The sequence below is a fragment of the Pipistrellus hanaki genome (genome assembly GCF_964339955.1).
Source record: "Pipistrellus hanaki genome assembly, chromosome: 9".
Taxonomy (NCBI): Eukaryota; Metazoa; Chordata; class Mammalia; order Chiroptera; family Vespertilionidae; genus Pipistrellus; species Pipistrellus hanaki.
The window spans coordinates 47095675-47122640 of NC_140511.1; the positions used below are offsets into that span (position 1 = coordinate 47095675).

The 26966-nt window shown below is 40.9% G+C and overlaps 3 protein-coding genes across 4 annotated transcripts in view; 2 read left to right on the forward strand and 1 right to left on the reverse strand.

Annotated features, from left to right (window-relative positions):
- Positions 1-26966, forward strand: part of PPFIBP2 (PPFIA binding protein 2) — a 203521-nt gene that overhangs the window by 175506 nt on the left and 1049 nt on the right. The gene's annotated exons all lie outside the window — the stretch shown is intronic.
- Positions 8908-9840, forward strand: LOC311627785 (olfactory receptor 5P1-like; the record flags this gene model as incomplete). The annotated part of the gene is made up of 1 exon (XM_084894345.1): positions 8908-9840. One exon carries the CDS (start codon positions 8908-8910, stop codon positions 9838-9840), a length of 933 nt encoding a protein of 310 aa, XP_084750471.1.
- Positions 19029-26377, reverse strand: LOC311627552 (olfactory receptor 5P3-like; the record flags this gene model as incomplete). Its single annotated transcript, XM_084894061.1, has 2 exons — positions 19029-19360; positions 25771-26377. The coding sequence occupies 2 exons, from the start codon at positions 26375-26377 to the stop codon at positions 19029-19031; spliced, it is 939 nt and encodes a 312-aa protein (XP_084750187.1).

Genomic DNA, 26966 nt, shown 5'->3' on the forward strand with positions numbered 1-26966 from the left:
TATTACTGTTCTAGAAGATCTGAGCTTTGCTAATTGGAAAATAATTTGAGTCAAAGACCAGTGACAAACATTAATTTCCATATATGTTTAGATAAATAGATCGTTTCTATTTGTCCCTCTCCCTTCCTCTCTCTGAAATCAATAAAAACATATTTTGAAAAAGAAGACCTGAGATGATGGTGCATCGGGCTAGTCAGTTGTAGTGAAGTTAGAAATGAACCTATTCAAGATATAGTTTAGGTAAAAGACCAAAAGGATTTGCTGATGGACTAGGATGAGAGGTTATAAAAAAGTTTAATAATTTGAGAAAACCTCAGAAATCTTTAGCATTGATTATTCTAAGTGGGTGTCAATGCGATGTCATTAATTAGTTAAGGAAAAGTGATTTTTCTGTTAGCTCTTGCTGCATAACAAGTCACTCAAAACTTACAGCTTAAAACAAAATTTTTTCTTCTTTTATTCCATTATTTTGTTAGTCAGAAATTCAGGTTGGGCTTGTCTCAGCATTTTTCCACCACAAGAAATTAAGAAATTAAATGATATTCAGATGCACTCAGAAGCCTGGCACCTTGGCAAGGATGGTTTGAAATCCTCTCTCTCTCTCTCTACATAGTCTTAGAGTCTTTCCATAGGTCTTACCAGCAGAGTAGTTGAATTTCTCACCTGGTGGCTCACATTCCAATAGCAAGTGTCCCAAGAGGCTAAAAGAGATTATTTCCTATGACCTGCCTGCCTGCCTGATTGCCCCTAACTATCCCCTCTCCCCCCACCAGACCCAGAGCATCATTTACATTGTCTTCTATTGGAAATAAAATAATAAAATAAAATAATAAATTAAATTAAATAAATCACTAAAGCCAGTCCAGATTTAAGGGGAGGGAAATTAGGTCACATTTCCCAGCGACAAATGAATAGCCAAGACTTTGGAACCATCTCCAATTTACCATAATCCCTGTGACCACAATTACTTATCTACTTCCCACATATCAAAATACAATACATTTATACCTTCCTATATTTCCTCAAAACATTATGCCGTAACAGCATTGGCATTGAGTTTATCATCATGAGATCTAGATCAGGCATGGGTGAGGTTCCTTGTGCACAACTTCTTTTGAAAACCTAGGAACTAATGTGACATGACTCCTACACATCTATCAGGTACTATTGATACAGGCATTGAAAAACTGCAGTAAATACTTCTTTCCATAAGGGAGGAATATGGGAGTCACCTAGCAGCATTGGCCTATGGAAATTACAAAATCCAACTAGACACATGCTGCCATGTTTTTTTAAAAATCAGGATCTAGTTCTGCTTCTTGCTAATAAGTTTCTGTGGCTCTTGGCTGTGCCTTCTGAGCTTATATTTCAATTCTCCTTTTACAAGGGAGGAGGGGGATCCCATTTGATAGCTGAACTAGGGGCTCAGTGCACGAATTCATGCACCCTGAAAGGAACTGTGGACTACAAGGCTGTGGTGGGTACAGGGGCAGGTCTTGGCCCATCCTCTGTGCCCCCTCTGTGGCCCTCCCACCATAGCCCCAGTCCCCTGTCTTCCAACAGCCCCACTCCTGCTGCTGCCGCCCCCATGCACTAATGATGCCAGCCCCACTTTCAGCTGCTGACAGTGCAGAGCGATTGGGGCTGGCGCCAGCAGGACTATGAGCAGGGCCAGCACTGGCAGCAGGTGCAAATGTGCAGTGGAACTGCAGCATGCGGGAGCAAAGAATTTTCAGTAACTACCAGAGGCTAGTCCTGATGACAGCAGTCTGAAGCCCCCGCTCACTTGCTCAGCCAATGCCTGCCATATTCCACGCTCTGCTGCCTGCTGCTGCTGCCTGCCATGTTTCCTGCAAGTCCCCTGGTGGTCAGCACACATCATAACAACCGGTTGTTTGGTTGTTGGGCTGTTCTACTGTTTGGTCTATTTGCATATTAGGGTTTTATAGAGAGAGACTAGAGGCCCGGTGCATGAATTTCATGCACGGGGGTGGGGGTCTGCTCAGCCCAGCCTGCACCCTCTCCAATCTGGGACCCCTTTCAGGAATGTCCAACTGCTGGTTTAGGCCTAATCCTGGGGATCGGGCCTAAACCGGCAGTTGGATATCCCTCTCACAATCTGGGACTGCTGGCTCCTAACTGCTCACCTGCCTGCCAGCCTGGTCGCTCCCAGCTGCCCCCCACTGCTGGCCTGATTGCCCCCTAACTACCTCCCCCCAGCCACTGGTCTGGTTGCCCCTTACTGTCCCCACTGCAGTCCTGGTTGCCCCCAATTGCCCCCCTGCTGACCTGATTACTTCCAACTGCCCCCCCCCCCCTGCTGGCCTGGTCACCCCTAACTGCCCCCACCTGCTGGCCTGATTTCCCCTCACTGCCCCTGCTATTGGCCTGGTTACCCCGAACTGCCCCCTTGCTGGCCAGGTCACCCACAACTGGCCCCCTGATGGCCAGGTGGCCCCCAAATATCCCCCTGCCAGCCTGGTCACCCCATGCAGCCTGATGTTCAGTTGTTTGGTTATCCATCACTAACCGCCCCCTGCCAGCTTGGTTGCCCCATTCAGCTTGCTGTTCAGTTGTTTGGTCGTCCTTCATTAACCCCCCTGCTAGCCTGTTGCCCATGCAGCCTGCTGTTTGGTTGTCTGTCCAGTTGTTCTGGTTGTGATGGCCCCTGGATTTTTATATATTAGGAGGACTAGTGGGCTGGTGCATAAAAATTTGTGTACTGGGGGAGGGGGTCCCTCAGCTCGGTCTGCCCCCTCTCACAGTCTGGGAGCCCTCATGGGATGTCCTACTGATGGCTAAGCCGAAGTCTTGCTTCCCTCTGCAGGAGGCAACTGGCTGATCAGGTATAGAGATACATTCTGAAGGCAGCACGGACTCCTTCCTTATGTCTTTCCTCTGTGGTTGGAGAATAGGGGACTAAGAGGTGGCCAGGTCTGGGGGTTTTGTAGGCAATGGAAAGAGAGAGAGGGCTGGGGAAAGCCTAGACATGGTTCCCTTCAATTGTCCTCCCTTTCTTCAGGTCCCTCCCTGTTTTACCCTAGTCATGATGGACACTTGAGCCTCAGACCAACAGAAGCCCAGTGACAGTGGGGCTCAGCCCCCTCACTTCTCAGCTGAATGTACAGCCGCCTCACATTCCAAGTGGGGCTAACACGCTGGGAATTCACGCCTCCCGGCCTTTATCCTCTCAATTTCTTCCTTGGGTCCGTTGCAAACTTCACCAAGACACCGAAGCAGCTCTGCCCTGGTAGTTCTGCACCGCCCCCGGCCCAGGTGCCACTGGGCACTCTTCCTCGAGGTTTCCGGGTCCATAGTCTGCGCTCAGAGAGGTCACCCAGAGCCCATTCCCCCGGGCAGGTGGGACAGGGCGCTAGCTTGGAGAGCTGGAGGAAGATGGCAGAGTAAAAGTTGGTATGAACCAGCACCTGCTCAGCCAGACTTCCTAAGCTCCCAAATGGGCCTAAGCCAGGCCCATTCCCAGTGCCTGGAGGATCCCAGCTGAGGTCCCCTCCCTGCACCCAGCACCTTTCTCCCTGTTTCACCACCAGGGGGCAGGAGTAGCTCACTTACTCACTCTGGACCCTGCCAGCCTAGCAGGTGGTGGCACAGGTAGTGCAGCCTAAGGCACTGATGGTGGAGAGCCTCCTCCCCCTCCCTGAACTGTGGGGTAGGGTCTCAGCAGCTTGCGACCACCCCAGGGGCTGTGCATGGAGACATCACTCACCCCTGAGCCATCGTCCGGCCTAAGACTTATGGGGACTGGGGTGTCCTCAGGCTCCCACTGGCCCCATCAAAGCCAGACTCAGCTTGGCCAGCTGTCCCCACATGCCCTGCAGGCCTTGTCACCCTCATGAATCCCTGCAGCCCACCCCTCCCATCCCAGGAAGTGGCCGGCCCAATTGCCGTGGCTCACTCCCCAGTGCAGTCAGGCCTGGGCCAGGAATTGGGCCACCGAGAGGGGAGGAGGGAGAAGGGATGTGCAGGCCGGGGCTGATGCGGGACACTTGGTGGTGTAAACACAGCCCCCCTTACGCGCCCCCCCCCCCCCCACTGCACCAACCCCTTGGACCACATTCCCGGGCACCCCTGCTGGTGCCACACTCTGGGCCTGGGGTGGGGACAAGGGACTTGGATCTGTGGCCTGGAGGCAGCCCTTGTTGGCTTGGAGTTGCAGTAGTTGGTTAGGGAGGGATGTGGGGTGCCACGAGGCAGCCTCACACAAGTCCCCGCTGCAAGCCTTCACTCTCTCTCTCTCTGAGAGGTCAGCAATTCAGCCCGCTTGGCATGGTGCGCACACAGAGGCGTTCAATTGAGCCTTTGGTATTTTAGATGTTACAGACACTGGCTCTTTATATACATAGATAGTTTTCTTGGCCTATTTCTCGCCGTTCTAAGTTGAGAGTCCAAACCTACTCACTTTGCACTGTGCAAGCTGATATTCGTCAAGAACTTTGTGAGGTGCTGTATCCTCATGCCTTGTTTATTTTATATCTTGAAGTCTGTACCGCTGGAGCCCCATCGCTATTTTGTTGACTCTCCCAACCCTCATCACTGGAAACCACCAATGAATATTCTATGTATCTATGAGTGTATTGTGGGTGGTATATTTTTTTTTTTTGGAGGGGGACATTCTTTCTTTTGTTTTGCTTTTCACATTCCACAAATAAGTGAAATCATGTATCCTTCTCTGATTTATTTGACTTAATACCCTCAAGGTTCATCCATGTTGTTGCATAATGACAATATTTCATTTTTTATGGCTGAGTAATATCCCATTGTGTATCTTTACCACATCTTTCTTATCCATCATTAGTCTATCAATGCACACTTCAGTTGCTTCCATGTCTTAACTATTGTAAATAATGCTACATTGAGCATAGGGATTCATATATAATTTCAAAATAGTATTTTTGTTTTCTATAGATAAACACCCAGAAGTGAATGATGAATCACATGGTACTTCTTTCTTTCTTTCTTTCTTTCTTTCTTCCTTCCTTCCTTCCTTCCTTCCTTCCTTCCTTCCTTCCTTTCTTTTTCTTTCTTTCTTTCTTTCTTTTAGGAATCTCTATAATGTTTTCCATAGTAGCTGCATCAATTTACAATCTCATCAACAGTGCACAAAGGTTCCCTTTCCTCCACATCCTCACCAACACTTTTTAATTCTTGACTTTTTATTTTTTTATTATTATTATTTTAAAATATATTTTATTGATTTTTTTTTTTACAGAGAGGAAGGGAGAGAGCTAGAGAGCTAGAAACGTCGATGAGAGAGCAACATCGACCAGCTGCTTCTTGCACACCCCCTACTGAGGATGTGCCCGCAACCAATGTACATGCCCTTGACCGGAATCGAACCTGGGACCTTTCAGTCCGCAGACCGACGCTCTACCGCTGAGCCAAACCGGTTTTGACTTAATTCTTGCCTTTTTAATGATAGCCACTCTAACAGGTATGAGGTGATATCTCATTGAGTTTTGATTTATATTTTTCTCTTGATTAGTGACATTGAGCATCTTTTCATGTGCATATTAGTCATCTATATGTCTTCTTGGTGGAAATATCTATTTAGAGCCTCTGCTCATTTCTTCTTATTGAGTTGTTTTTGTTATTGAATTGTATGAGTTGTTCATATTTTTTGAATATTAACCCCTTATTGAATATATTATTTGCAAATATATTCTCCCATGCAATAGGTGGTCTTTTCCTTTTGTGGATAATCTCCTTTGCTGTGCAGAAACTTTTTAGTTGGATATAATCCCACTTGTTTATTTCTTCTTCTGTCACCTTTTCTTTTAGAGCCCTATCTCTCAAAAATCATTGCCAAGACCAATGTCAAGTAGCTAACTGCCTATATTTTCTTATAGGGTTTTGTGTTTTTATGAAAATGTTCCTTTTCATAGTGACCCAAAGGTTATTTTATTGGAAAGTACACTGATGTCATCCTACTAACCCTAACAAAGTGGGAAGCTAATTGTTCTGAAAGTTTCCTATGGTGTGGGAGACCAAAAACTATCTCCTTCACTTTCATTAATTAAGGGAGAAGGGATTCCAAAGGACACCATGACATTTAGATGTTCCTTTGGGAAGGACAGCCTTGCCTTAATGAGCCACCAGGCTCTACAAGGTTTTCTGTACGAGAACATTTTCTCAATGGGACAAGCAAGAACAGCCCTAAGAGATTTGTTCTGTTGTTAGAGTCTTCCTTTTCCTCCCACCACGCACACATAGATAACCACCCTCATCCTCACAGCATGTGTGCAACTATGGTCCTTGATCAAGGGCGAGCATTCAGTGGTCTGCATTGTCCAGTATTCAACCTGTAAAACTAAGTGGAAAACTTCTGCCTTATAAAATTCTCTTTGGAGTTCAGCCTCAAGCATTCTGGCTCTGAAGGTGAGTGCAACTGTTTTAATTTTTGTTTGCTCAATGAGAAATTTAAAATAGAAGAAACTAATCAACTTAGCTCTTGACCTCTGTGGAGACTGTGGCCTCAGCAAGGGATGCAGAGCAGAATGTTACTCTAGACACCAAAACCAGGCTGCCGAGGAGTCGCAGGGGCGCGTGGATGGTCTGCAGCAGCCACAGCCTCTATGCTTGTGTGACTGAAACTCTGAAAGGAAATCGTGAAGAAACCACCAAGTACTCAGGTTGGAGGCTCACAGTCCTATGCCTTCTAGTCCCCATGCATTGAGTGAAGGGATAGTTGAGAGTTAGAGTCCCTGACCCAGGTGGGCAGCATGAATGGATGGCAAAGTGAAGAAAGAGCTCAAGAAAGAACCCTGTAGCCAGTGGAGAAGAAGGGAATGTCAAGAATCAGATGTCCTATTCTGCATCTCAATGGTGTAGTCCAGAAGTATGAAGGCATCAGATATTGTACTTCCTGTCTTAATTTTGATTTGTGGTGAAAATCTCCTGCCATGTGTTGAAAGAAAAACTATGGAGATTTTCTCATCCAAAAAATTAACAAAGAAAATCCACCAACACTTCATTTTTAACTAATAAAAAATAGCTCTGCAGTATGACCAAACACCTTTGGGAACTTTTAATGTCTTTTAATCTCACAACAAAGCTGCATTACAGAAATAGTTATTCACATTTTACCAAAGAAAAAGCTGAGGGTCACAGAGATTGGCATGCTCAAGTTAAAACAGCTGGCCGGTGAGCTGCCTAGGAACTCTTTTCCCTTCCTCTCCATGACTCTGCCAGCACAGACTGAGGCTCACACCCTGTGCTCTGTGATGCAGGGGTGGCTCACAAAATTTGCCCGGTACATGGCCCCTTACTCAGACCAGTGTACGTTCACAGTCTGACAATGAGCACTCTGTGGGACCTTAAGCATGTGGAAAGGCCAAAGGAACAATAGATGCTTAAATTTAACAAAGGAAAGGCAGTAAAGGCAAGCTATCTGTATTCAAATATGTCAGAGTTTTTCTATAGAAAGGTATAATTAAGCTCCAGGAGATGATTGATAGGTGTAATCTAGGTGTAATGCTACATCTAACAGCAATGGCAGCAAGCGGTCACTATCATAATTTAAATGCACGTAGTGAAATCAAAGAAGAGATAGAACACATTTTAAATGAACTGGAGGATATCAAATATTAGTTCATTATACCTTACCATTCATTTACTCAGAGAACTAAGTCCCATTTTTTGAAATTGTAAATGCTTTCTTATTCAGAAATAAGACATTTTTGTAATATCTGCTAGTGATATTTACTATGTGTTTAGAACTTTAAGAATGGAAATAATGTTAATAGCAGAAAATTGTGTTTCTTTGAGAATCAGAACCAACAAACTGAGTAGAAAACCTCAGTTTCATTTAGCATGACCCTCAAAAGCACAAAAATTGCAAGGAAGCATATATAGGAAGATACATTTAGAAATGTAATCAGGTAGATTAAGCTTCATGAATACCATGCTAAGGCATTGGACATATTTTCCATCCAGCATTTCAGATGTGGAAATTTCTTATGAAACTGGATATATTTTATTGGTAATATTGACTGAAATTGTAAATCATGTAAATGGAATTATTATATGAGTAATGTCTTATTTCTGAATAAGAAAGCATTTAGTATTTCCTAAATATATAAATACTAGTTACTTATGTCCCCAAAGTACAATAAATCAAATGGATTGTGAGGCATTGTTAAAGTTTTGTATGTGAGTCTTTTTCTTTAGTTGTTAATTAAAGGAGGAAAAAAAAAAGAAAATGCATGCAAAAAGGATTTATAACTCTGTAGAATGTATCTGCAAGGATTTTTATTTAACTGAAGTTAATGGAAAGATAAGATATGCATAAATAGTGAAATTTTCAGGTAAATTAAGTCCCAATTAAATTACTTTATAATATTTTAAAGTAATTTATCATCATTTTTATTAATTGATTTTTTTAGAGAGAGGAAGAGAGGGAGAGAAGGAGTGAGGAAGCAGTGTGTGTGTGGGAGAGAGAGAGAGAGAGAGAGAAACTGATGTGAGAGAAAAGCATCAATCAGTTGCATACAGTATATGCCCCAACCTAGGATAGAGACTAACTGGGTAGGTGCCCTGACCAGGACTCGAACCTGCCACCTTCTCGACTTGGGAGAACACTTCTAAAATAGCCACACCAGTCAGGGCCCTTAAAATTATTTTTCACTTCTATTTTCTCATTCTGATAAGTATATCTTTCTTTTCTAATTTTCACTGAATGAAAATCAGAACCAACAAAGTTTAATATCCCTGAAATTATTGCCTCACACTACTGTCTTCTCTTATTATTTATCAATAACCCTGCCTTTGCAGGACTGCCTGCCTCCAAACAGAGGAACTTTGCTGTGTCACAACACAAAACCTGGAGAAGCATAAAAAATAAAAAATAAATATTCACATTTCCCTCCACAGGAATAATTCACAGAGGACATGGAGGTTGGAAACCACACCAGTGTGACGGAGTTCATCCTTTTGGGGTTAACAGAAGAATCTACACTTAGTGTCATCTTCTTTGTGATGTTCCTAGGAATCTATGCTGTCACCTTAATGGGCAATGTCAGCATAATCATCTTAATCAGTAGCAGTCCTCAGCTTCATACCCCAATGTACCTTTTCCTCAGGCATTTGGCCTTTGTTGACATATGGATGTCCTCCTCAGTCACACCCGTCATGCTCATGGGCTTCCTGAGGAAAAGAATCTCTCTGACTGTGGCTGGCTGTGTGGCTCAACTCTGTGCTATGGTCAAGTTTGGGACAACTGATTGCTTTCTGCTGGCTGTCATGGCCTATGACCGCTATGTGGCCATCTGCTCCCCACTGCTCTACTCTTCCCACATGTCCCCCAGGATCTGCATCCTCTTAGTGGGGATGTGCTACTTGGGTGGATGTGTGAATGCTTGGACATTTACTGGCTGTTTACTGAGTGTGTCTTTCTGTGGACTAAATCAGGTAGATCACTTTTTCTGTGATTTCTCCCCTTTGTTAAAAATTTCCTGCTCCGATATCTCCCTTGTTGAGGTTATCCCTTCCATCTCTTCTGGGTCCATTATTGTGGCCACAGTGTTTGTGATCTCTCTCTCTTACATCTACATCCTCATCACCATCCTGAAAATGCGTTCTGCTGAAGGGCGCCGCAAGGCCTTCTCCACCTGCACCTCCCACCTCACTGCAGTTACTCTGTACTACGGAACTATCACCTTCATCTATGTCCTGCCCAAATCCAGCTACTCAACCGACCAGAACAAAGTGGTGTCTCTGTTCTACACAGTGGTGATCCCCATGTTAAACCCTCTTATCTACAGTCTGAGGAACAGAGATGTGAAAGAGGCCCTGAGAAAGACAACTGTCAGATTGTGTTCTTAGGATCTGTTCTTACCATGTCAGATGAACTGTAACGTTTGTCTTTACCTATATCACTTCGGACCTACTAAATGCTGCCTAACTGATTGCTTAAATTCATACTTCTTCTAACTCTCATTTTATACACTCATGAATCAGTTATTATGGCTGTAGTTATCACTGTTATTAACTCCTGTAGGTGTCAAGTGCTTTTTCATATTTAATTCATTTAGCAAACAATAATTTGCATTTACTGTGTGCCATGCCCTATTCTAAGCACATTACATATATTAGTTGGTTTATTTTTCACAAAAACACATAAAGTAGTACTATTATTTCTATTTTACATGTAAATCATTTGGGGCACAGAGACATTAAGTAGATTGCTCAAAATCATGCAGCTAGGAGGTTGTGTATCCAGTGTTTGAAAGTCTGGGACCAAAACCACTATACTTTTCAATCTAATTTTCACAGCAGTCTCATGATGCTGGTATTATAAATTTTTTTTTCAATTTACAGTTTAGGATGCTGAGTCTTAGGGAGATCCAGTAGGTTGTCTGGGAGATTCTAGAAAAATCAGGTCCTCTTGTTCCATGCACTTAACCTATACTATGATGCCATGAGCAGTCTAATGATTTCAGCTATTACTGTTCTAGAGGATCTGAGCTTTGCTAATTGGAAAATAATTTGAGTGAAAGACCAGTGACAAACATTAATTTCCATATAGGTTTAAAAGGATAGATGGATGCATAGATAGATATTGATAGATAGATAGATAGATAGATAGATAGATAGATAGATAGATAGAGATAGATAAATAGAGAGGGAGGGTGAGAGAGAGAGAGAGAGAGAGAGAGAACTAATCAATGATTCTCTTTCATCATTGATATTTATTTTGTCCTTCTCCCTTCCTCTTCTGAAATCAATAAAAACATATTTTAAAAAAAGAAGACATGAGATGATGGTGCATTGGGCTAGTCAGTTGTAGTGAAGTTAGAAATTAACCTATTCAACATATAGTTTAGGTGAAAGATCAAAAGGATTTGCTGATGGATTAGTATGGGAGATTAAAAAAAAAAGTTTAGTAATTTGAGAAACTTTTAGTTTTAATTATTCTAAGTGGGTGTGAATGCAATGTCAATAAATAGTTAAGGAAAAGTGATTTTTCTGGTTAGCTATTGCTGCATAACAAGTCACTCAAAACTTACGGCTTAAAACAAAATTTTTCTTTTGTATTACTTTTTTTTTTTTGAGTCAGAAATTCAGGTTGGGCTAGTCTCAGCATTTCTCCACCACAAGAAATTAACAGGAGTCAATTAGTGATGTTGAGGTGCACTTGGCAAGGATGGTTTGAAATCCTCTCCCTCTCTACATAGTCTTAGAGTCTTTCCATAGGTCTTACCAGCAGAGTAGTTGAATTTCTCACCTGGTGGCTCACACTCCAATAGCAAGTGTCCCAAGAGGCTAAAAAAGATTGTTCCCTATGATCTAACCTGAGGAGACCCAGAGCATTGTTTCCACTGTCTTCTATTGGCAATAAAATAATAAATAAAATGAATCACTAAAGCCAGTCCAGATTTAAGGGGAGGGAAATTAGATCACATCTCCCAGTGACAAATGAATAGCCAAGACTTTGGAACCATAATCCCTGTGACCACAATTACTTATCTACTTCCCACAAATCAAAATACATTTATTCCTTCCCATATTTCCTCAAAATATTATGCCATTACAGCATTGGCATTGAGTTCATCATCATGAGATCTAGATCAGTCTGGCCTCCCTCTGCAAGACACAACCAACCAATCAGATATATAGATATTTTCTGAAGGCAGCACGGACTCCTTCCTTATTTCTTTCCTCTGTGGTTGGAGAATAGGGGACTAAGTGGTGGCCAGTCTGGGGTTTTTGTAGGCAATGGAAAGAGAGAGAGGGCTGGGGAAAGTCTAGACATGGCTCCCTTCAATTGTCCTCCCTTTCTTCAGGTCCCTCAATGTTTTTGCCTAGTCATGGTGGACACTTGGGCCTCAGACCAACAGAAGCCCAGTGACAGTGGAGTTCAGCCCCCTCACTTCTCAGCTGAATGTACAGCCACCTCACATTCCAAGTGGGGCTAACACGCTGGGAATTCACACCTCCCGGGCTTTCCCTTCTCAGTTTCTTCCTTGGGTCTGTTGCAAACTTCACTGAGACACTGAAGCAGCTCTACCCTGGTAGTTCTGCACAGCCCTCTGCCCAGGTGCCACTGCGCACTCTTCCTCGAGGTTTCCGGGTCCATAGTCTGCGCTCAGAGAGGTCGCCCAGAGCCCATTCCCCCGGGCAGGTGGGACAGGGCGCTAGCTTGGAGAGCTGGAGGAAGATGGCAGAGTAAGAGTTAGTATGAGCCAGCACCTGCTCAGCCAGACTTCCTAAGCTCCCAAATGGGCCTAAGCCAGGCCATTCCCAGTGCCAGGAGGATCCCAGCTGAGGTCCCCTCCCTGCACCCAGCACCCTCCTCCCTGCTTCACCACCAGGGGGCAGGAGTAGCTTTCTTGCTCACTCTGGACCCTGCCAGCCTAGCAGGTGACAGCACAGGCAGTGCAGCCTAAGGCAACTGGTGGTGGTGAGCCGCCTCTCCCTCCTTGAACTGTGGGGTAGGGTCTCAGCAGCTTGCGACCACCCCAGGGGCTGTGCATGGAGACATCACTCACCGCTGAGCCACCGTCCAGTCTAGAACCCCCTGGCCCCACCTAAGCCAGACTCTGCTTGGCCAGCTGCCCCACATGCCCCGGGGGCCTTGTCACCCTCATGAATCGCTGTGGCCCAGCCCTCCCATCCCAGGAAGTGGCCGGCCCAATTGTCATGGCTCACTCCCCAGTGCAGTCAGGCCTGCCAACAAGCACATAGCCAGGAATTGGGCCCCCGAGAGAGGAGGGGGGAAGAGGGATGTGCAGGCTGGGGCTGATGTGGGACACTTGGCGGTGTAAACACAACACCTCCACACTGCACCAGCCCCTTGGACCACATTCCCGGGCACCCCTGCCTGGTGTGGCACTCTCAGGCCTGGGGTGGGGGCAAGGGACCTGGATCTGCGGCCTGGAGGCAGCCCTTGTTGGCTTGGAGTTGCAGTAGTCATCAGGGAGGGATGTGGGGTGCCATGAGGCAGCCTCATGCAAGTCCCCGCTTTCTCCAAGAGGTCAGCAATTCAGCCCGCTTTGCATGGTGCACACACAGAGGCGTTCAATGGAACCTTTGGTCATTTTGGATGTTTTGGACACTGGCTCTTTATATACATAGATTTAATTCTTAACTTTTTAATGATAGCCACTCTAACAGGTGTGAGGTGATATCTCTGAGTTTTGATTTATATTTCCCTCATGATTAGTGATATTGAGCATCTTTTCTTGTGCATATTAGTCATCTATATGTCTTCTTGGTGGAAATATCTATTTAGAGCCTCTGCCCATTTCTTGTTATTGAGTTGTTTTTGTTATTGAATTGTATGAGTTGTTCATACTTTTTAAAATATTAGCCCTTTATTGAATATATTCTTTGCAAACATATTCTCCCATGCAGTAGGTGGTCTTTTCCTTTTGTGGATAATCTCCTTTGCTGTGCAGAAACTTTTTAGTTGGATATAGTCCCACTTTTTTATTTCTTCTTCTGTCAACTTTACTTTTAGAGTCCTATCTCTCAAAAATCATTGCCAAGACCAATGTCAAGTAGCTAACTAACTGCTTATGTTTTCTTATATAGGATTTTTGTGTTTTCAGGTTTTATATTTCAACTTTTTAATTGATTTTGAGTTAATTTTGTGTATGGTGTAACATAGTGGTCTATTTTTATTCTTTCTGTGGCTGTCCAATTTTCCCAACACCATTTATTAAAGAGACTGTCCTTTCCACATTGTATATTCTTGCCTCCTTTGTCATAAATTAATTGATCATATATACCTGGGTTTATTTTTTACTCTCTTTTCTGTTCCATTTATCTACATGTCTGTTTTAATGTCAATGCCATACTGTTTACTATAGCTTTGTATTATAGTTAAAAATCAGTAAATGTGATTTTGTTTTTGTTTTTATCAAGATTGCTTTGGCTATTTGGCGTCTTGTGGTTCCATACAGTTTTAGGATAGTTTGTTCTATTTCTGTGAAAAAATGCCATTGAAATTTTGATAGGGATTTTGTTAAATTTATAGATTTCTTTGCATGTACAGGCAGTCTAACAATATTCTTCCAGTCCATGCACGCGGAATATCTTTCCATTTATTTGTGTCTTCTTCAATTTTTTTCATCAGTGTCATAGTTTTAGTGTAGAGATCATTCCCTCCATTGGTTATATTTATTCCCAGGGATTGTATTCTTTTTTAAATGAATTGTTTTTTTAGATTTCTTTTTCTCTAGTTCATTGTTAGTGTATACAAATGCAATAAAAGAATAGTATCTCTTTTATTGATTTTGTATCTTGCAACTTTATTGAATTTTTTTTACCAGTACCAATCGTTTTTTTAGTGCAGTCTTTCCATTTTCTTTATATAATATCATGTCATCTGCAAATAGAGAGAGCCCATCTTGTTCCTTTCTGATTTGGGGTCCTTTTATTTCTTTTTCTTGCCTACTTACTTTGGGATTTATAATTACTCTTATGGTTGTATCAATATCCACAAATCTGTATTACATCTTTCTTTACCTTTCTTATATTTGTTATTTGTACTTTTTTTTAATATATTTTATTGATTTTTTACAGAGAGGAAGGTAGAGAGATAGAGAGATAGAAACGTCGATGAGAGAGAAACATCAACCAACTGCCTCTTGCACACCCCCTACTGGGGATGTGCCCGCAACCAACGTACATGCCCCTGACCGGAATCGAACCTGGACCTTTCAGTCCGCAGACTGACGCTCTACCACTGAGCCAAAACCGGTTTCGGCTGCTATTTGTACGTTTTTTTAAAATGTTTTTTATTATACATTCAGTAAAAAGACAAATATTTGGTATTGGTTGGTCCTTTTCATCATTTGTTAGATTTCTGTTATATTAATATCTTCTATTAATTTTATAATTTTTCTTCAACCCCGCATTTTATATTATTATTTTTCTATCAAAATTTTATGTAAATGTTATTAATTTTAGAAAATTTTATTTTTGATATTTCTAGTATAATTTTTCTTCAAAGAACTTATATATCTAGAGCACAAGTTTTTATATGTATCATTCAGTTGTTCTTAATTTCTGTATATATTTATTTTTCTTTGACCTATGGGTTAGTCTATTTCCAAATATATGGATATTTTCTAGTTAACGTTTTGTAAGTGATTTTTTACTTTATATAGAGAGAATATGTTTATATAATTGAAAACTATTAAAATGGGTTGATCTTGTTTTATTCCCCAATATCTGCTCAATTTTTATAAATATGCTATATTGAAAACTAATGTATTTTCAGCAGTTGGTTGTTGTGTTCATATATGCTCTATGTATGTTCAGTGATGTTAGTCTTGTGTCTCAGATTTTGTACACCATATTACTTAAGAAAGTGTTAAATATATACTATGAAAAATTAAATTACTTTTTTCATTTGGATTAGCTAAAAGCTGAGTTTTATATTTTCTCCCAGCTATTACATTTTTTCTTAACTAAGGATTTACATGTGGCAATAATATTATGTAGAATTGCCGAATAATTGTTATAACAGCGATGAAGACCAACCAAGAACATATATTTTTGTTAAATTCACAATAAGCATAGGTTCACTTAACAATTTTGTCAAATAAAAACTAGAAGATCACCAAGGACTTTATATAGTAGTACCTCTTTTATAAAATCCAAATGTGGCCCATAATTTCCCTAAGAACCATGTATGTGCACTTAGAGTGAATGGCCCTTTTCCCAAATACCACCGCAGTGGTCTCTCCTGTTCTGTTTATGATCCAGTACAGAATCCTAAATAGTGCATTTGTTCAGAATCCATGTAGAGACTGCACAGCATTTAAGATCCTAGGTGGCCAGTGTTATCCCATGTATGATAAAGACTTAACGAAGTCATTTGAGCCGAAACCTGTTTGCCTCAGTGGATAGAGCATCGACCTGTGGACTGAAAGGTCCCAGGTTCGATTCCAGTCAAGGGCATTTACCTTGGTTATGGGCACATCCCCAGTAGGGGGTGTGCAAGAGACAGCTGATTGATGATTCTCTCTCTTCGATGTTTCTAGCTCTCTGTCCCTCTCTCTTCCTCTTCGTAAAAAATCAATAAAATATATATTTTTTTAAAAAGTCATTTGACTTTTTTAAGGAAAAATTTCATTTTGTGAACTTTCTTTTTATCCTAAGTCCTGACCAAAAAATAGAATGCAAGCTGTGTTACATGCAACATTGGTTATAACAAAAATGATTCTTTAGTTTTAAAGTGTATCGAGACTGAAAGGACCCTAGAGGAAATATTCTGTTTTCTTATGCTTTCTGATTGCAGTGATTCTTATAACTGGAAACAGTGCTTGTAGGAACCCTGGAGTTATACCTGACAGTATTATTAGATACTAGAGGCCGGGTGCACAAATTTGTGCACAGGTGGGGTCCCTCCACCTGGCCAGTGATTGGGGCCAATCAGGGCAATCTCACCCAGTCCCTGTGGGAGGTTGGCCGGCCGGGGAGGGACCATGAGAGGGCTCCAGGGCATGTCTGGCCCCAGCTCACCCAGTCCTGACCAGCCAGCCCCCAGCTGCAAGCTAACCTACCAGTCAGAGCTCAGCATAGTAATGGGTTGACCGCTTGGTCGGATACTTAGCATACTAGGTTTTTATATATGTAAATGTTGTTCCCAGTTATAATCATGTAACTTCTGAGCTGGGATAGCTCTTCCGTCTGTGCTTTCTCTTAGGAGACAATGTGAAAACCCATAGGGGTTATTTATACTTGGCCAAGAGAAATGACTGATATAATGGCTGGCATGGTGAATATGTTAGTTATGAAGTTCTATATGTGTGTTGCATACTATTTAGTCATTGTCTTTCACTGGATGCTGGTCCTTGTATTTGAATAGTTATTGGCAGGAATAATTGAGGATTGAGTTGTTTGTTTGCATATTCACCTTATTGAGACACCACCATCCTTGACCATCTAATACCCAAGTTTAAGGCTTGAGAAGACTCTCTAGCTCTGAAGGACTGCAAATCTGATCATATCAGGTTTCTCTTATTCTAATGATATATGTGAGGTGAATTAATCAGATTTCTCACCTAGATATGTCTAAGGCTTTGACTCAGGCCCTTCCTGTCCTAAAAGAACTCTAAATTCATGGCCTGGGAGGTCTGACTTGAATAATTCTTTCATGGAAAAAGCATTCTGGAGTATTAGGTCTACTTCTCTAGGTTCTCAGAGTTCCTTATTATCCTCTCACATGATGTTTAAGATGTATTTATCATTTTGTCATTTGTGTTAGTTGTGCTCACCATGGAATTGGTTAAAATTAGCAAGCCTGGCATTGCCTCAAATTTCTTGCATATATGTAGATTAGACTTTCACAAATGTCCACATTTAAGCACATAGTTGATAGGAAGTGTTCTCAACTCCTACATCTTAGCTCAAATGCTATATTCCTACTTCCTGCCCCTCACAGGCAAGTTTTCCTTGTTATGCTCTGCTTTCTCATTCTCCATATCACCCTCCCCTTTGAATAGTCTGAATCAATAACTTGTTGTTTTTATTGTCATATTAACAAAAGCCTGGGACAATCCCTGGAATATAAGAATTATTTAATATAATTTTTGAATATAAGAAGGAACAAATGAATGAATAAATGAGTAATGCTCAATGAGACTGTCACCAAAAAGGTAGATTTTTGTGGCCAAAGCACTCAAAAGGGGACAGGAAAAGTACATAAATGTGGTTGTTTCTTAAGCCTCTTCAACAGGCAGTCACAAATTCAGTTCCCTCAAGTTTTCTGAGCGGTCCTTCCTTTGGGCCTTCCTGTGAACAAGTCACTCCAAGAGTTTGTTCCACTCAGTCCCTAAGAAGTTAAGGAAACTTTCTCATTCCCATATACAGGTTAACAGGATTCAACATACAGAATTCGCAGGTCAGTCAGCAACATTAGCCAGATCTTAGGAGTCCACAAAGCCTGCCAATCCTCAGCAGATAACCTTCCTACAAAAAAAATAAAAAACATTGCTACCAGTTTTCTACTGGTTGCACTTTGTCATTTTCTCTTAGAATGCACTGAGTTGTAAGTGTAATTACCACACTCATTTTGGGATAAGATGCTATTGAAAATGGACATAGTCTTAAATGTTTTGAGGTAGGAAAACCTTAACTTATGGCAGAGAACAACTTTTTAAACACAAGTTTTTAAATACATATAAATAACATTGTTAAAGGATTACACAATGTGCCATGCCAGTGCGGCCAAGGGTGAACCTGAGGAGGGGCGGTGAAGGATTAAAGAAGTCAGACAAGAGAATACAGCTGGGGCTCCGCAACCTCCCGTGCCTGGATGAGGACACAGAAAGACCCAGCCTGCAAGCCGGGGCTTTGTTTTATAGTCATAACACACACAGCAAAACACGGAAGTGGTCAACATGGTTACAATGTTCTTGTGCGTTTCACCTTGTTTTGGCAGCACTTGCTGCACCTCCCACAGCCCATTAGCTACCCAGGAAGGATCTAGGTCAGGGGTCTTCAAACTACGGCCCGCAGGCCACATGCGGCCCGCAGAGGAGTCTGATCTGGCCCGCCAGGTTTTTTGGGCAGTGAGCGCAGCCGAGGTGTTACAGTAGGAATTAGTAGTTCATATAGTCCGGCCCTCCAGCTCTCTGAGGGACCGTGATCTGGCCCCCACTTTAAAAAGTTTGAGGACCCCTGATCTAGGTAGTGTCATAAGGTCAAGCTTAATTATGCTAAGAGGGCTCTGCCCTCCGAGCCGGGATTTGTTTGTGGCCCTACCACAGGTCAGTTCGAGGCTGGACCTTATAGCCGCTCCCTACGTACAGCTTAGGAGTTTTTCATGTGAGCCAATATGTGTTTCTAATAATACATTTAATGTTATTAAAGGTAACTCAGTATGGACCATGACTTTACAGTATGATATCAGATCAACCCTCTACCTTCACTAAAATACTCTCTCTCTACTGGCTAATAACAAATGGACAAATATATTTAGGCCACAGACATTCAATTCCCTTTCCTTTATTTGTTTGTATTATTACATCAAGTCCTATGAAATATTATAGTAAGCTTCAGTGAGAAAATGTTTTTCTATCAAGCATTCTCTTTAAAGCTCCCTTAATCTCACTGTTTCTGAGGCTGTAGATGATGGGGTTCAGCATGGGGATCACCACCATATAGAACACGGACACCACCTTGTTCTGATCCGTTGAGTAGCTGGACTTGGGCAACACGTAAATGAAGATGACGGTCCCAAAGTACAGACCTACTGCGGTGAGGTGGGCGGTGCAAGTGGAGAAGGCCTTGCGGCGCCCCTCACTGGAGTGCATCTTCAGGATGGTGATGAGGATGTACATGTAGGAAACAACTATGACAAACACAGTGAACAAAATGATGGAGCCAGCTGTGAATGAGGGGACAACTACAGGAATACTGTTCTCAGAACAGGAGAGTTCAACTAATGGAGCAAAATCACAGAAAAAGTGATTCACTCGATTTGGTCCACAGAAGAATAAAAAATGGTAGCAAATAGCAAAGGAGGAAGCATTGAGAAAACTACCCACGTAAGCCACTATGAGGAACTGGACACAGACTTGTGTGGACATTTTGGTTGAATAAAGCAGTGGTTTGTGAATTGCCACAAAGCGATCATATGCCATGATAGCCAGAAGGAAGCACTCGACTGCCCCAAAGACAGCCGTTGAACTAAGCTGGGTGCAGCATCCATGATAGGAGATGGGATTTCTCTCCACCAGGAAGTTAACAAGCATATTGGGTGTGACAGAAGTTGAAAAGCATATGTCAGCAAAAGCCAAGTGGCTCAGAAAAAAATACATTGGATGATGGAGCTGAGAAGAGATTCTGATAAGAATGATTATGTTGAGGTTAACAGATATGGTCACCAGGTAGATGCACAGGATGACCATGAAGAGGAAGACTTTGAGGACGGGGTCATCAGTTAAGCCCAGTAGGATGAAGCCTGTCACTGCCGTGTGGTTTCCATCCCACAGGGAATCCATGAGATAATGTAGCTGCTACCAATGAACCTAAAATATTACATTAAAGGAGATATCCACTTAATGATTTCATTTCATTAATACATATGGGAAGTAATAAATATATTTAAGCATCAGTGCATATTTATATGCAATTATGAATCTCTCTGGTTTTTAAAAATTATTTTAGCAGAAACTCCAGAAGTGTTTCTTCAGATAGTATCATATGTACGTATACATATATCCATATCAATATACTATACTCTAGCCGAAACCTGTTTGGCTCAGTGGATAGAGCGTCTGCCTGCAGACTGAAGGGTCCCGGGTTCGATTCCAGTCAAGGGCACATTCCTTGGTTGCGGGCACATCCCCAGTATGGGGCATGCAAGAGGCAGCTGATCGATGACTCTCTCATCCATGTTTCTAACTTTCTATTTCTCTCCCTTCCTCTCTGTAAAAAATCAATAAAATATGTTTTTTTTAAAAAAGAAAAAAAAAAAGAATGGGATTCATGGCGTTCACCCTAATTAAAAATAATAATAATAATAATAATAAATATATATATAATATTTACTATATGCTTACTAAATGATAAGTGTAGGGCTAATAATCATGTAAATATATACATTTATACAGTTTAATTGATTGCCCATAAAATAATATTAATACTAATTGTTTTATAGAAGAGTAACCTGGGTCTGAAAGAGGTTATGTAACAAGTCATGAATTTAGAACATGAAGCTCGGGAAGTCTTAACTGCCCCATTCCTTTAGTATTACTTAACAAATGAATTTAAATAGCAAATGCAGTTAAATAATACTTAACATGAAATCAGTACATCTAGCAATGAGAGGACAATAGGCTGTCCTTTAAGCCAACTAACCGTTAGCAATGAAACAAGCACATACTTATTTATCTATTTCACAGTATCTGTCAGTTAAATAAAGTCAGTCTTTTCAAAGGAGAAATACAATTGTTCCTGATACTAATTCAGATAAGAATATCAAATTAATTTATGAGTGAGATCTTCTATTGTAAATGTACTGGATATTTTTTAATATTTACAATTCAAAATATTACTGTTTTATCAAATAAGTTGAACTATTAATGTAATCACTATGCAAAAACATGATTGATATTCAGAAGATAATTAAAATATATAATATTCCTATTTTAAGAATGTTTTATTTTTTAAAAATATATTTTATTGATTTTTTTACAGAGAGGAAGGGATAAGGATGGAGAGTTAGAAACACTGATGAGAGTGAAACATCGATCAGCTGCCTCCTGCACATCCCCCACTAGGGATGTGTCCGCAACCAAGGTAACATGCCCTTGACCGGAATCGAACCTGGGACCCCTCAGTCCGCAGGCCGACGCTCTATCCACTGAGCCAAACCAGTCAGGCAAACGATGTTTTCTAATTAAGTTTTGTAAAATGAAATAATATTATTATCAACATAATATGTAGCTGAATAAAGTGCAGCCTAAGAGCTGAAAAGGTTCACTCACCTTGTGTCCAGGCCGACCCTCAGCTCCAGATTTTCTGACTTTATATCCTGAGCTCTGTCTATGGTTATTGCCTTGAAGCTAAAGCATTTAGAGCCATAAACAAAGTCAATCTTTCTGCAAAGATATCTACAATATCTTTGCATTTTAAAACCTTAAATGTGTTTCATTTCAATAAATGTTGAGCATAGCTCAATGGTAGTGAATTAATTTCCATTACTGGAGAGTGCTGAGTTTGGATAGTGTTGAAAGATCATATGAGTTTCTATCTTCTGGGTAGATAAACAGGAATCCTCATAACTTAGATTATGCCAGTTTACATATGAACTAAACAGCAATTCAGCCAATTGCTCACTGGCTAATTGCTTAATTACATCTGCCCTGTTTCCCAACTATGACTTTTGAGCACACATGTAATGTTAGGGAGTAGGTGTTCTCAAATGGTAAATGAAAATCATTACAACAGCTTCATTAACAAAAGTCGAAATCTTACCTTGGAATAAGAAGTCATTCATCTTTCAATAGCAAATTAGAGTTATTGTGGTTATATAGTGATCTTTTATTTTTTGTTTCCTTTGGGGATAAATCTCTGATGATTCTAGAGCTTCAACTGAGAATTCAAAAGCATTAAAGTAGCATCATTATGTTCTGTAGTGACTAATTGAGCGATACAGTTCACACACCAATACTAGTATACTAGTACAACTAATCTTTCAAGATTCTGTATATTCTCAGGTGGTCAATTTATTGTTTTCCTTCTGTGCAGGTATTCACACATAGTTACCGTATATAACCTTTATTTAGTTAATTATTAGAATATAATACAATAAATTGTCTAGATAAATACTGGTTCCAAATTGACTTTGATATTTTAGATTAAGACACACTTAGTACTAAACATCACATATAAAAAGATAATTGAGCTTTATCCACTCATATGTATTGATTAAGGTATTACATATGTGTCCTTATCCCCTTATTGCCCCCCTCCCCTGCAGGCCTGGTCTCACCCAACTGCCTCCTCGCAGGCCTGTTCCCCCTAACTACCCTTCCCTGCAGGCCTGGTCCTCCCCCAACTGCCCTCCTGTGCAGGCTTGCCCTCTCCAATTACCCTCCCCTGTAGGCCTGGTCCCCCTCAACTGCCCTCCCCTGCAGGCCTGATCACCCACAATTACCCTCCCCTGCTGGCCATCTTGTGGCCACCATCTTGTGTTCACATGGGGGCGGCCATCTTGTGTGTTGGAGTGATGGTCAATTTGCATATTACTCTTTTATTAGATAGGATTTCCTATGCTTTACATTATATCTACATGTTTTATTTTTATAACTGGAAGTTTGTACCTCTTAGTCCCCTTAACCTTTTACATCCATCCTTCTACCCCAGCAACCACCAATCTGTTCTCTGTTTCTATGAGTCTGTTTCTGTTTGGGGTTTTTTTTGTTTTTTTTTTTTAGATTCTACATATAAGTGAAATCATATGGCATTTGTCTTTCTCTGACTCATGTCACTTAACATAATATCCTTTAGGTTCGCCTATGTTGTCTCAAATGGCAAGAGTGTATTCTTTTTTGGGGGGCTGAGTAATATTCCATTGTATATATTAACCACATCTTCATTTTCCACTCATCTATCGATAGCATCTAGCTTACTTCCATATCTTGGCTATTGCAAATAAGTGTGAAATGAACATAGGGGTGCATATATCTTTTCAATTAGTGTTTTCACTTTTTTCAGATAAATACCCAGAAGTGGAATTGTGAGGTCATGTGGTAGTTTTATTTTTCATTTATTTAGGAACCTCCATACTGTGTTTTATAGTGTCTAAACCAATTTCCAATCCTGCCAACAATACAAAAAGGCGACCAATCAAATGGAAGAAGATATTTGCAAACAATACCTCAGATGAGCTAATATCCAAAATATAGAAAGAACTCATACAACCCACCAACAAAAAAAAACAATTTAATTTTTAAAGTAATTTTTAAAAATATATTTTATTGAGTTTTTACAGAGAGGAAGAGAGAGGGATAGAGAGTTAGAAACATCCATCAGCTGTCTCTTGCACACCCCCCACTAGGGATGCACCCGCAACCAAGGCACATGACCTTGACTGGAATCAAACCTGGGACCCCTCAGTCCGCAGGTCGACACTCTAGCCACTGAGCCAAACTGGTTTCAGCCAAACAACTCAATTTAAAAATGGGCAGAGGGCCAAGACCGGTTTGGCTCAATGGATAGAGCGTTGGCTTGGGGACTGAAAGGTCCCGGGTTCGATTCCGGTCAAGGGCATGTACCTTGGTTGCGGGCATATCCCCAGTAGGGGGTGTGCAAGAGGCAGCTGATCGATGTCTATCTCTCATCAATGTTTCTAACTCTCTATCTCTCTCCCTTCCTCTCTGTACAAAATCAATAAAATATATTTTTTAAAAATAAATAAATAAATAAATAAATAAAATGGACAGAGGGCCTGAACAGACACTTCTCCCATACAAATGGCTAATATATTATATATCAAAAGATGCTTAAACTCACAAGCTATAAAGGAAATGCACATCAAAACCACAACGAGATACCACCTTATACCTGAATAGAATGACTATTAGCAACAAAAAAAAATAATAACAAGAATTACAGAGGTTGAGGACAAAAGGAACCTTATTCACTGCTAATGTAAACTGCTACAGTCACCATGGAAAACAGTATGGAGGTTCCTTAAAAAATTAATAACGGAACTACCATATAACTCGGCAAACCCTCTTCTCAGTATTTACCCCCCAAATGTTAAAACATTTCTTCACAAAGATATATACAACCCTATGCTTGTTGCAGCATTATTCATGGTGGCCAAGATATGGAAATAGCCTAGGTGTCCTTCAGTGGATAACTGGATAAAGAAGATGTGGTACATATATACAGTGGAATACTCAGCCATAAGATAAGATGAAATACTGCCATTTGTGATAACATGTATCTTGACAATATCATGCTAAACCAAATAAGTCAGATGGAAAAAACAAGAACCATATGATTTTACTCATATGAGGGATATAAAACAAAAAGCAACAAATGAACAAATAAAAAACTCATCAACACAGATAACAGTATGGTGGTTACCAAGGGGGAAGGGAGATAAGGGGAGGTAGAAGAGAGTAAAAGGGGCCAGAATATATGGTGACAGGAGACTTGACTTTGGGTGATGAGCACACAATGCAATTTATAGATGATTTATTATAGTACACTTATGTCATTTTATTATCCAATGTCACCCCAATAAATTTAATACAACTTTTTAAAAGGAGCATACATTTGACAAGATTGAAACAACCTTTAAAAACGTAACCTTCCTTCTTCATCTAGAAAGGAGCCACATCATACTGGCCCCCAGTAAAGTTTCTTTTGGGGACTCCTTAATTTATTTTGTCAAATAGATTCCTGAAAAGAAAGAACTAGTAGCTAAATAGAGCTTTCAGGTATCTTCTGAGTTGGCTTGAAGAGGCTCACTGGTGGAGGTACTGTGAGAGGAATCCTGCTGATCACACTCAGGTCACAGGGCACCAGAAGCTTTACAGTTACCAGAATCACTGATTTCAATCCTTACACTATATGTACATCATGGACATCATCTCTTTCAGGTGATGAGATCTTGGGTGGCAACATGATTCTTCCAAGGAGTTCCAGATGCTTCCAGCTGTTAATTCCAAAGACTGCATTCAAAGAACATAAAACTTATTTGAAAATACTTACACTTGTAGATGCCACAAATGGTGGGTGAAGTAAAGATAAAGTAATTTTTTTTTTCTGGATGCTCTGGTCTTAGTGAATGCACATTTATTCTTTACTTTGAAAATTTTCTTGAGAATGACACAATGAAATATATAAATCTTGAATACTATGACTATGCAATGGAACTTAGTACATTATCCAATCATCTGCAAAAGAGGTCTTCATTATACAGTGTGTATTATTTAAATCAGACTACTTTAGGACCACCAATATGTTCTATCCATTTCCTCATAGGCTCTTTAACCTCCTCGTTCCTCATACTGCAGATAAGGGGGTTCAACACTGGGATCACCACCATGCAGAACACAAACACCACTTTGTTTTGTTCAGCTGAGTAGCTTGATGTGGGCATCACATCAACGAAAGCAGGGGTCCCGTAGAACAGAGTGACCACTGTGAGGTGGGAGGTGCAGGCGGAGAAGGCTTGGTGGCACCCGTTGGTGGAGTGGATCTTCAGGGTTGATAAGAGGATATAGACATACGACAGAACAATGATAAACACAGTGACCTCAATGATGGAGCAGGAAGAGATGGCTGCAATTATTTCAGAAGTAAATTCATGAGAACAGGAAAGCTTCAAACATAGTGAATAGTCACAGAAAAAGTGATTGACTTTATTTGGTCCACAGAAGGATAGACTTAATAAACAGCCAGTAAATGTCCAAGCCTTCACATATCCACCTAGGTAGCACATCCCCACTAAGAGAGTAGAGATTCTGGGGGACATGTGAGTGGAGGAGAGCAGTGGAGAGCAGATGGCCACATAGCGGTTATAGCCCATGACAGCCAGCAGGAAGCACTCAGCTGACCCAAATGTGGCTGTAGAACAGAGCTGGGCTACACAACCAGCAACACGAATAGAGGTTTCTTCCCCAAGGAAGTCCATGAGCATCGCAGGTGTGACCGATGAGGAGTAATCAGTGTCTACGAAGGCCAAATGGCAGAGGAAAAGATACACTGGGACATGAGGCTGTGGGATGCTTCCAATTATCATTATTATGCTGGCATTGCCCATGAAGGTGACAATGTAGATTCCTGAAAATACAATAAATAAAAAGCCACAAATTGTAGTATCCTCTGTTAACCCCAAAATAATGAACACTGTCACAGTTGTATCGTTTTCAGTCCCCATCTACTAATATGCTGGAAATGGTGCCCACTGAAAGCAAAATAAATGGATATTAGAACAGAATAAAATATTATTGCACACTTATTTACAGTGGTTATATAATAAAAATTACAAAAACATAGACACATTAGTGTAAATTTGGTACAAAGTACTTTCATATTCAATACCTCATATTAAACTCGATAGTGTATTTATTTATTGATACAGGCCAGGAATAAAACAAATTGTTTTAACTTAGCAAACTTAAACAGACATGGAACTTTATTAACTAACTATGGACACAAAACAAAATGAAAGCTTACAATTTTAAAGAAAATAGATGTGAATTACACGTTCATTCATTCACGAACGCCATTATGGCATGGAAGTAAAGGATTGTGCAAGTGCCATGAGCTGTGGAGCCATACAGGCCTAGAGTCAAATTCTGGCTTTGCCAGTGACTCTGTGGAATCTCAGACAATCTGCATGAACTCTCCAACCGTCCATTACTGTATATATATATTTTGCTGGTAGGATTCTTATGTCAAATAAGATAATGTAGATGACAACAGCAAGCCCAGCTCACAGAGATCAGTGAATGCTCTACGAATGA